Genomic DNA, 12,683 nt, shown 5'->3' on the forward strand with positions numbered 1-12,683 from the left:
CACTTTTCATTTACAAAAGGAGTAAAACTCTAAGCAGACGGATGCTGTCAGTTTCACAGCTGTGGCTGTGAAGCCTCTCGCTTCTGTGAGCTTGGCAGACTGCTCAAGGCTTGCAGCTGATACCGACTCAAATTAAATGCACTTCAGGCTGCCACAGAGCGTTTGAAGGAGAGGGCTGATCTCAGTTCTCGGTCAAATGTTGTAGATGTGGCGCAATAACCGGGCTAATCTGTATTTCGTCAGAATTGCTAAGAGATCCTGATTAGCCTTGTTAAAACCTCTTTTTATCATATAATGCTGAAGCTGTGGGCACCAGATTAGCTTTTTAGCACGACATGGTGACACTAGACAAGTGAATGGGTTTTAACTCAAGTGCCCTTGTGTGCTCCGAGTAACCTGGCAGGACCGCAGGGGTTGCAACATCTTTTGCAACAGTTGCGATGAAAGTATTGCATTTTTAGCTTGGATTAAGCCTTTGCACAGACATTTATGAACCCTTTATGTACTAATAGGCAGCATAGCTGATTTCAAAACCTGTTGTGAAATAGGATTTATGAACTTCTCTGTAAATTCATTGACTTCTTGCTCCATTTACAAACAACCTATTGAGCTGTTACCCTTTTACGTAAGTTAACACCACAGCTGACCAGATGCATAACTTCTAAATCATTTTAGTTATGCATCACTGTTGTAGTCACATGTATTTCACTGACAACTAAACCCATACTTTTAGCATGCAGAAGTAATTGGGCATTGATTAGAGCTAGTTTGATATGCTTAGCTGCTGCTGTTTTCAGAGCATATGTGACCCTGGTCCACAAAACCATTAAGAGTCAATATTTTACAATTGAGATTTGTACATCATCTGAAAGCTAAATAAGCTTTCCATTGATATTTGGCTGAGATACAACTATTTGAAAATCTGAGGGTTTCAAAAATCGCCTTCAAAGTTGTCCAAATGAAGTTCTTTGCAATGCATATTACTAATCAAAAATAAGTTTTGAGATATTTACAGTAGGAAATTTACAAAATATATTCATGGAACATAATCTTTACTTAATATCCTAATGATTTTTGGCATAAAAGAAAAATGTATAATTTTGACCCTATTGCTGCAAATATACCCGTGCTACTTGAGACTTGTTTTGTAGTCCAGGGTCACATGATATTTTTAACAAGCCCATTGTGCTAATTATAGAAACTGATGATTAGCTTGGACTTTTGCCGACAGAAGTTTGGGGTCAGTGAGGTTATTATAGTCTATTATAGTCTAATGTTATTTCTTATTTCTTTACCAGGTCCTTCAGCGAGTCTTTGTGTGTTCTGCTGTGCATCTAACGGCGGACAGTTGGAGTTGAGCGACCTCTCAGTCCAGTGTGGTCTAGCGGCCTTAAGAAAGAGCAGACGCAACAGGAAGCAAGCTGGACGGGGGGGAGGTGAGGGAGGACGAGGGCGCCGCCTTTGTCCTGAGACACAGAGTCTGTACTAGCAGCGATACCGACCCCACCTCAGACGCCCTGGACACCATGAGTGCCAGTGCAGATTACAGATCGGACGGCCCCGCACAGAACGGGGTGAGTGCAGAACCACAGAGAATGTTACTGTGTACTAATGAGAAACTGATTAGCTTTGTCAGACTTAATCAGACTTGATCCTGCTCCCAAGATATTGGCATTGACATAAAAGACATATTGGTCGAGCACTGCTATGTATCCAGTTTGTTTTGGTAGTGAGAAATAATAAAGCGAAAAGCTAGAGGCAGTGCATTAATCTCCCTTAACCTGGGTAAAATTATGAACACACACAGCTTTCATTCAGGTAACAACACAGTATTAAGAATCCAAGTTTTTATAAATGTAACTTATGTACACACCTTTTATGTGAAATATATTATTCAGGTCAGTACTAAATAAAAAATGACATGCATTTTGTATGATCCCTCCTCTTTTGGTCAAATAATTAACATTTTGCAGATTCTGCATGGTGTATGTAAACTCTTGACCTCAACTGTATTAATAATAATAAATAATTCCTCTGACAATGCAGTTCATTAGCATAACTCATCATTTTAAATGCTTGTAGCACATTAGAAATTTATTTGATGTGCCATCACAGGTGTTTTTGTGTATGCTCTTCCACAACAGCATTTCTGATCAGATTTTAGACCCTGAACATTTAGAATAAAAGTGTATAAACCACAAACTCCACTTATTTATAGCAAAGGATGCACAATCCTGAAATGCATACATATAGTATTTTAGGATCACAAGTAGCTTATACTGGTTGCTTATAAATAATTCTTACTCAATAAGATAAGTGCACTCACTTGAGAACTCAATGGACTGTTTATAAAAGCTAATGAACTATTAACGAATGCTTTACAGTGACTGCACACACTCTAATTTGCATCTGCAGTCCATTATGGCCCCTGAGACTGGCAGATCATTTGATGTGTGGCGTATAGGAGAGCTGCATTGGGATCATGTACCTGTGCGTTATTTGTTTTTGTGAGTTATAATTACTCATCACAGTCTAGTATAGACAGTTTTTTTAGTCTCAGAGGTTGTCAAAGGATCTGTGGAGCAATCCATATTGGTTTAGACGAGGATCGTAGGAATATGCTTGGGGGGTGGGGGTTGAGACAGTTACATTCAAGTGGCTGAGTTTATATTTTACTATTCATTTGGTTTGCTGTTGCTTGTTTATATTACATGCCCAGTTTTGAATAATTCGTGCCCACGTCTCTGCATCGGCTACATGTTACACTGATATGCAGATAGCTCTAACAGTGTTAGGAGGTTTAGGAGGACACTATGTGTTTGCATGATCTGTCTGCGTCTGTTATTTGCATGCGTCCAACACGAACGCACACAATGGCTGTGTATTGTGTAATCTGACTCGGGCAACGTTTGTGTTAGTCATTGTGAGCCACGTGGCGGTTGGCTGCCGAGGCTGTGGCGTGGTGTGGTCAGACGGGGCAGGTGTAAAACTATCCCATGCCTAGAGCAGACGCCCCACTGGCTTTTCGGGTTAAGGTAGATCCAGGACAACAAGGCCAGGTTGATGAAATTTTAAACCGACCTTAGGACACAGTAATAGACACTGTTCGTGTTTATTTTGCATCATGTTTCTGGTGGACGTGCTTGAGTTTTTGTGTCTGGATGTGCAATATAGGGCTACCTGTTTTGTGCAACTGAGAGAAATCAGTTTTAAATTTAATGAGGGTTTAATTGGATCATATGTCCATCAGTACACAGGAGGGACTGTGGCGTGTGAGCATAACTGGAAAATGAAAATCAACTATTTTCCCTTGAGTGTGCCATAATTGTCCTGGTTCACACAAGCAGCTTAAAGTTAAGTGTTTCTCCCCTTCGTCTTAGCCATTCACATAGGATGCATTTTTACATTTGTATTTTCTATTAATAAAGTTTACATACACCAATACAAAATGCATGTTATTTTTTTAAAATTCAATACTGACCTGAATAAGATATTTCAAATAAAAGACGTTTACTCATGTACAAGTATTACAGAAGGTTCAAACGCTCTCTGATGCTTCAGAAGGAAAAAATCAATGCATTAGGGGTTGGAGTGAAAACTTTTTGATTTGGAAGATCAGATTAAATGTTACTTTTTTCAAGCATCATTTCATGTTTTCCTTCCGGAGAGCATTTGAGCATTTCAACTTTCTGCAAAAGTTGCATATGAGTCCGTAAGGTGTCCTTAGTGTGAAAAGATGAATCTCAACTATAATATTATATAAAATGAAAAGATCAGGTCAAAATGAAACAAACAGCATTGAATGCAGTTAATATGCATATAAATGCACCTTGTAGTCAGTTCCACCTTGCTGTTTTAACTGACTAGAATATCCTGTTTGACCAGTCCCTTACTTCTCTGAAGAAATATTCTACATTCCTTATCTGTTTTTTTTTAAACTTCTGCTAAACAAGCATTGCTTTAACATGGAATGCATTGGGTCATACGGTGAGCCTATCTCTTCCGCTTATCAAAGCATGCTCAGAAGCTCACTACACTAGTACAAACACACCTGCAAACTGGGTTATAGGTCACAAAACAACTGCTAAACACACCTGCTTTCATGTAAGGCATAGAGATGCTGGGATAGCTGATTCACTTATATTTAAGATTTAAGTAAAGCTGCGGTTAGGGTTGCATTGAGAAATTGATCTCCAGGTGCTACCGTTTTTAATGAGATGGGATAGATTTCACCCATTTGCTTTATGCTCTTTGGTTTTCCAAAGGTAACAGGTGGTTTTTATCCAATAGGCAAGCTCTGCCTTGGTGCTATGGCAACAGTATAGTTCGATGATTGGTTTTTGTATGGCAACAGCAGGAAGACTGGATATCTGTCAGCTCCACAAGGTCAATTTTTAAAACAGGAACTACATCATTCTGTTGATTGGAAGATTCTCATAATCACTCTTATGAGATGATGTCATGTGACCTCATGCCAGAATATGAACTCAGCCATCTGGTAAACTAAAAACCATTTAACTTTTCAGATGAGCGACTCTGATAACTCAGTCTGACCATACGCAGTCAGAACTTCCCCTGGTGCTTTCCAGTTTGTGGTGTTTCTGTGGTACAGCTTGTTCTCCTTTTTAATCAGTGACACACATTTCATATTTACCATCAACATGTAACCTAATTGCACTTGTTAATTTCTGAGGAAGCCAAAACTAGAGGAGTGCATTTGTCAAACTCTAAATGTCTGGAAATGTCTGTCTTCCAAAACTTAACAACAGTTTTATTTGTTATCAGTGTTTTGGTAACCAGTGCTCTTGTAATTAGTTTGATAATTCCCATGCATCTCTTTCTGGAATTTAGGAAAGGGAGGTATTTTTGGATAAAGAGCATTATTAATTCCAGCTTCCTGTCCCTCTAGGGATTTAGTTGAAAAATCTGTTTTTGAGTTGTTTCTATTTCACATGAAGCGAGAGTTGTCAGTGTCACATGCGTGCGGCAACACTGGCGTTGAGGTTAGTCTGTATAAAGGTCAGTTCCTGATTGAACAAGAATCTGTGGCTCCACTGTGTCAAACATGATGTTTATTGTGGAAAGGAGAGGGTTGAAGACTGGTGAAGGGAAGGAGAAGATTAAGAAGAATGGATGGCCTTGGGTCCTTCGACTCTGTGGTTTGGTAAGGAGAGTAGGGAGACAGGATGGCACTAACAGAGGATTCCTAGTGAGCAAACACGTGGTGGAAAATTAGTCCTGTGGGATGGTGTCTCCCTGGACAGTCTTGGTCCCATAAGGGGATTCTTTCTAAATGATGCCAGTTACTGTAAGATGAGAGCATGGATGGTACAAAAGTTTTGTGACTATCCAGGAGGCAGTGTATATCAGGCCAATCTTACTGTAACAAATAGGGCTGCACAATATATCGAAAAATTATCGTTATCGCGATAACAGTATACGCAATATCAGTATCGCAGAGAGTTGCGATAATTTACATTTAATTTATGTGCCAAACATTTGTGCGTTGCATGCATATGTTGTCCTCATTTGACCAAACAGATGGGGGCTTACTATCTTTATACCCGCCTCCCAGGTAGGTTCTATAATGCTATTGGCTAGAACGGCGAACAGGTGAACCCGGTGGCTCAGAGCAGAGAATGAAAAATAAATACGGCAGGAGTATGAAGTGAGAAAATGACAGCAGCGCTGAACTTTTGCCTAAAAAGAACTGTCCAGGAATCAAAATTGCCACCGTTTATGCTCCCAAAATTTAATCTGCACAACCTCAAATTATATTTGGGAGCATTTGTGCGAGTGCGAGAAATTGTGGTGCGACCTAGTTTCATTTCTTTACAAAACTTTCGCTAACCTAAATACTGCACAGACTGCTGTGAGCTGATGCGTTCGCCGTTCTCTCCAACATTACATAACCATTTAAACTTAATCTTTATTGTTACCTTTAATGAATATTTGAGATATTAGCCGTCTTCCTGTCACTTACAATGCGCACCGCTGAACTAGGAACCGGACGTTTTTTTTTCTGAAACCTTTGTTCCGGATTTGCACAAACTGCATTGCAATTAGGGGTGTGTGGTATGACGATTTTTGATTGTGGACAGTAAAAAGGTTCTGTACAATGCGGCATTCATTCACATCAGATGATAACTCAGCGGCTGAGTTCCACTCACGACTTTGAAATGGGTTATTAAAGTAATCTCTTGTGTTGCAGAGTGCATGCTATGCACTGCCGAAAGTTTTGCGCGAAAACGAAACCAAAAGTAAAACGCGTAGGCTACGTGCATTTAAAAGCAATTTTAATACCCCACGTTTAGAGAGCGACTCCCCAATGCACGCAAATTAGGCTAGATAAAATATCTAGGCTGTTATTAGAATGTGGGCTATAATAAGTTGTGAAGTTGTCTATAACTCTGTATCATACTTAATAAATTCAGTCTCTATATTGCACTTTGAATATTGAAAGAGTAGTCTACTTTGAATATGGCTGCATTTATTGTCTATTTTTTTGTTATTTATACTGTAATTTTTAAAAAAAATTGATTCTGAGGCATTCAGAAACAGCCCATTTGATTTGCCTGGCAATTGGAATCAGCCATGAAGAATAAAGATCAGTGCATTACTAAAAAGAAATTGGGTGCTCCTAATTTTTTTTGATGCTCGTAACTTTTTGAAGTTTAATAGTAATTTTAATACAATTTTTGTTTAATAATGTTTTATTTAAAAAAACAAAAACAAACAAAAAACAGGCAAGGCAAGGAAATATTTAGTTTAAAAGATGCTCTATGTTTGAAAGCAATTCATTTTGTGTTTGCAGGTCTATGGTAACAGCAAACCAGAAATCAGAATATCTGCCGAGGTTTTAAGTCATTCATAGTGTTTTAAAGTCAACTTCCTTGACATAATTTTTTTTTTTTAGCCTGAATTAGATTTAATTCGGATGACAGAAGAATATCTATTACCTGTTTATTTTAGCATGATCATTACATATATAAAAGATTTTAAAAAATAGATAATAATAACAATAATAATTATTAAAGCATTTCTCTAGGGAAATGAAATATCGTTATCGCAATATTCAACACCAATATTGCATATTTTCCCAATATCGTGCAGCCCTAGTAACAAAGGTTATCTATGTGTATCATTTAAGAAGGTATGAAAATAAACACATAACTCTGTTGTTGTTCTCTGTACGCTCAGTCATGTCATGCATTTTTCTCCTAGCCTTAAATGATCGCTGTCAGTTGCAGATAGTGCTGGCCAAACCTGCTAAGCTGGATTGAACTCTGCTTTCATTGAACCGAGGACAAATGTGTTGTTTTGCAGGACAAATCTGTGGTTCAGGCTGCAAGTTGGGGCAATGTTGTTCTCTACAGACAGGGAAATGAAATAAACATGTTGCCTTGGATTCAAGGAACTTCTCAGAAGATTGCGCAAGTGCAAGTCCTGGAAATGCACATGCAATCTTATCCATAGATTTTACTCTAAACGTACAGTTCTGCTGACCATGACTGACTTTTAAACTTAGACATGTTATCAAAGCTGAGATATGGGAAACTTGTATCAGGAAGAGGGTTCAGAAAAATATTTTAGTAAGAAGTTAGTACTTTAATTCAGCAAGCACAAATGCTATCCGATGCTATTACTCTACTTTAAAATATCCTTCACTGTAATTTGCCTGCGTTGAGTAACTGGCAAAATACCGGAAGTTTTGCATTCCACGGACGAGAATCCATGAAACGCATTATTTGACCATTTTCCAAGGCTGCAATGTGCGCTATTTTATCAGATATTTAAGGTGAATACATCAGTATCTTTCTAAAAATGCTAACTGTCCATCGCAATTTTAAAATGAAAGCTCAAACCGTTACGTTTATAAGTTTTGATGTCCACATATTAAAGAAATTACAGTGGCACCAGTATTTCTGTCTTAAAGAAATGCCTAAATATTAAAGACTGACTGAACATTTGAATTAAAAGTTGTTTTGTCAGTATTAAACAGGGTTAGGCCATTTGCAGCCTCGGCAGTTTTTTATTTATGATGCATAATGCACATTAGTTCTATTGTTTATAATACATTTTGTATTTTAACAGTTTTGTTCAATGAAACCACATGATTGCTTTAGATACTTTATTTGAACCAATTATTATTGCCTCATTGCTATTATATATGTATTTAAAGATTTAGGTCAATTGTTTTTACCACAAAAAAAAACAAAAACAATTATCTAATTACTCGATTAATCATCAGAATAATAGACCAATTACTCAATTACCAAAATAACCGTTAGTGACAGCCCTAAAAGAGAGCAGAGAGTTCAATTTTGAATAATTGCTGTTCTCTTAAACATTCTATATTCTATATAGAATGTTCTATATTACACAGTAATACTGTTTTAACTTATTACTTTTTTTTTATGTATCCTTGGTAGTTTTCGTGTGTTTAGCATCTAATCATTGCTTAGCTTAGCTTATCATATACTTTAGAGGATGTGAGTGGAGTTAAATGACTAGATGTAATAAAATGTTCTGGTTCAGAGATACGCATCTGAACTGTTGTAGCCTCTGAGTCTGATCTACTAAATGAGACACGTGGCTCTCCCGCTGAGGCTATGCAATTCCAAAGCCCAGCAACAGGATGTTCCCAGCATTCCAGGAATTGAATGCACGGGTCATATCATTACCAAACCCGTGCTACTGTTCCAAACCTCAGCCTCTGTTATTTGTCACCGAACACATGCCCCTCTCTCTCAATGTCTCATAAGGTCTTTCAAAGTCACCTTAGAGTGCTGTGCATATGTGCTACATTATTTTTATATTCCCAGTGATGAGGTGCCAGCATGCCTGGCGTAAATATTTTGACGGTCTTCACACGGCAGTTGGCTGTCTTTTGAAGTTTGAGCAGTGTGTACCAACATAACTGCTTACGCTGTTGATATAATGAGGTCGTTTAATGATGGAACATACCTTTGCGTGAACCTTCACACTTTGTCCTCACCAAACCCCAATGTGATAAAGCGCCAAACGATTAATCACATATCTTCCATGAGTTTTTGTCCTAAATAGCTGGGACTGTAACTCAGCATTGCTGCTGTATTAAACTCTAGATGTGATTTTTGGCAGAGTTTTACTTTCAGTGAGCACAGGATAATTAATAGACGCTGTAAACGTGAACGTTAGAACATGCTGTCTTATTGAATCTATAAAAGTAGAACGTTTGATGTTAATCCATCAGTAGATGACCATTCTTCCATCATGTTTTTGAGTAAAAGGCCTGGCCCAGGCCTTCTATATAAAGTAGCTCACATGTGATCTAGGTCTAATCTGACTTCTAGACATGTACTGGAATACAATATGACCTGCCGTCTACTAGGTAATCTCTCACAAGACCTCAGAGCTGACACAGAGCCCTCCTGCAGAGACCCCATGTGTCTGACTTGCAGACAGAAATTACATCTCGCATTCAGTCCTATTCTGTATTTTGAACACAGTTTAAATAGTTTTTTTTTTTTTTTACATTGTGTACTTAAGAGCAGTGTTGAAGGTAACACATTCTAAGTAATGTGAGTTACATAATCAGATTACTTTTTAAAGTAACTAGTAAAGTAGTGGATTACTTTTACACTATAAAATATCTGTTACTTTTTCAAATAAGTAGCGCAGAATGTCACTGATTTGGATGAATGACTCAAAAGTAGGTCATTACGCTTCAATCAAATTGTGGTATGGACAAGTATTTGTAAATATTAAGCTGCAAAAGACTGTTTAAATATGAATACTGCATATTCTGCGTGTATCTGGGTTAATGAATGGCACAAATGCGCTGTTTTGTTTATTACTTGTACTGATTTCAGCATCTGCCACCTCACTAAATGAGGACATAAATGCATGAACAACATTTCCAGAATTGCTCTGAGAATACTTCATGCACAATTTACCATTTCATTTAAGTAAAACTAGTGTCATATTATATACACGCACACAGAAATGTAAAGGTAGCAGTCAAAATAAAAGTTTGGTTTAACTTGAAGATACTGTGACAGACATTTATTAATATTGTTCAGCAGAATGAACGTAATACTGCTAAGTTTTTAAAATCTTTTTTTTTAAAGGAATAATCACACAATATTTCTTCAACATTTTAACTGAAATTGTAAATCCCCTTCATTTGCCAAAAAGTAAAAAAAAAATTTTTTTTAAATTTGTTTACATTTCATTAATGAAAAGATAACTTAAATCCATGTTTTATGCCTTCATTTGATAACCAGAATTTCTGAGGAAAAACATTTTATAAGGCTATTGAAAGAATAAATAAACTTTTTATGCATTCAAATAATTAGACGTGCTAAAACAGAATTTGGTAATAATACAACAAGGTGGGGGGAAATGACATTTCATAGGGCCCTAAACTTTTAATAAATTGATGTTTCAGTTTTATTATTTGAAGTAATTAGACATGCTTTGTGATTAATAACAATTCATTTAACCATTTAAAAAAAAAGAGTACAGAAAAAAAATAAATGGGAAAAAACCCCCGAAAAGGGCCTGTATAGTTGCCAAAAGTATTACTTTTTGTTTGTTATTAAAAATATAAAAAGCCCAAACCAGGTGACAAAGTATTGCTAAAGTAATGTAATGCATTACTTTCCATAAAAATAAATTGTTTTCCCTTTGGAGTAACACACAATTGTAATGCATTACTTAAGTAACTTTCCCAATGATTTTCCTTGATTCTTTAAAAGTAAAGTTATCCAAAGTACTTAAGGCACTACTGTGCAAATCAGAAAGGCTTGTTCATGTGAAACTAATTTATAACAACTCTTTCAGTCCAAGAGACCTTGAATAAAATTGTAAATGGGCGCTTTTTAATTTGCTACATGAACTTCCCTGAACTCTGAAACGTTAATTGCATGCATTCAGCAACTGTACTGCAAATGAAGCCACTGATGCATCTTGACCATACGTGTTGCTTTTTCACCATATGTGGTCTCTTGTTTCTGATCAGTGAAGGAAAAACATCACTTAAGCAAAGCTTTTAAGATGCTGGCAGTGTTATTAGGTAGCAGGTGGCGGGAGTATTACAGCTGAGTCATGCTAAACCCAGCAAATCAGACAGACTGCGTGTCGTTTAGGCTCGGGCGAACATACCGAAGAGTTCAAGTGCACTGAAGTACATTGTTACATTCAAGTGTTAGAATTTATCCTTTTTTCCATCAGGCTCTATAATAAACCTACATGGTTGTTTTATGAGGTGTAGATCCAGGGCTTTTTCTGTATTTACTCTCCCTCTTTCCTTTACACAGATCTATACAAGTTGTCCCAGCTGTGTCGCCGGCAAACAAGCAAACCGTTTTTTTTCCCCTCTCTCTCTGGCAGGAAAGTGATTATGGTTCTTGATGATCTCTAGAGAGGGTCATTACATCCAACCAAGCATTGCATGCAGTGAGCATAACACTGCACATCTCAATTACTCTGGGATTAAGGGCGGTGTGGTGTGACCAAAATCTTACATTACAGCATGAGTCATTTTGGATCAAAGTAACAATATACATCACAATATAGATTTTTATTGGAAATTCAGTAGAAAAATGATTTGTATATTAAATAACCATGCAGTAATGGCTATTTTTGGATAATCCAATTTTTTGTTTATTAGGTCTTGGTGGATGCACACAAAGCACTTTATGTAGTTTAAAAAATGTATCATTATAATAATAATAATAATATTTTTATCAGTATGATTTTATATTTTAAAGTAAAATATATTATAAAATCTGTATTCATGGACCCATTTATATACACTACCAGTCAAAATTTTTAAGTTTTTATTTTTTAAGATATATCTTCTGCTCACCAAGCCTGCATTTATGTTAAAAACAGTGGAGTAGAATTTTTTCAGGTTACTTTGATGAATAAAAAGTTCAGAAGAACAGCATTTATATGAAATAGAAATCTTTTGTAACATTGTAAATGTATTTATCATCACTTTTAAGCAATTTAAAGCGTCATTACTAAATAAAAGTATTAATTTCTATCATTTCTTTTACACAAAAGAAAAACAACTATACTGAGTGATCTTTGGATCCTTCTATTCATGAAAAATCCTGAAATAAAAAAGTACTCCACTATTTTAAATATTGATTATGATGATGATAGTAATAACAAATGTTTCTTGAACAGCAAATCAGCATATTAGAATGATTTCTAAAGGATCATGTGACCAAAGACTGGAGTAATGATGCTAAAAAAATTGAAAAAAATTGATCACAGAAATAAATTGCATCTTAAAATGTATTAAAATAGAAAGCAGTTATTTTAAATAGTAAAAATATTTTAATATTTTATTGTTTTTTTTCTGTACTTTAAATCAAATAAAAGCAGGCTTGGTGAGCTAAAGAGACTTCTTTAAAAAATATTACTGGTCAAAAACATAATTTTTTTTAAGTTGTCGAAGTTACAAAACCTAAAATTGTGGTTGTATTTCTCGTACTGACAAGCATGATCTGATATGAATGGGTGCTATTTCCTTCAATCTTCACATGTTGGCGACTAGTTGTATGGCTGTTTTTAAGCATGCCTTTCTGAGGTGTGCATATCAATGTGATTTACAGACTTGTTGGGGATTGTTTTTAGGGTGTGTTTGAGTACTCCTTGGTGACAACCATTGCTAATAAGTTTGTATC

General features: G+C 36.3%; 1 protein-coding gene across 2 annotated transcripts in view; it reads left to right on the forward strand.

The window, feature by feature from the left end:
• Positions 1-12,683, forward strand: part of adipor2 (adiponectin receptor 2) — a 40,371-nt gene that overhangs the window by 10,971 nt on the left and 16,717 nt on the right. For both annotated transcript variants that reach the window (XM_073838612.1, XM_073838611.1), the window contains exon 2: positions 1,299-1,574. In XM_073838612.1, coding sequence (XP_073694713.1) covers positions 1,527-1,574 — 48 coding nt within the window. In that variant the 5' untranslated portion in view covers positions 1,299-1,526. The remainder of the gene's footprint in view (positions 1-1,298; positions 1,575-12,683) is intronic.

Source organism: Garra rufa, chromosome 4, assembly GCF_049309525.1.
Source record: "Garra rufa chromosome 4, GarRuf1.0, whole genome shotgun sequence".
Taxonomy (NCBI): Eukaryota; Metazoa; Chordata; class Actinopteri; order Cypriniformes; family Cyprinidae; genus Garra; species Garra rufa.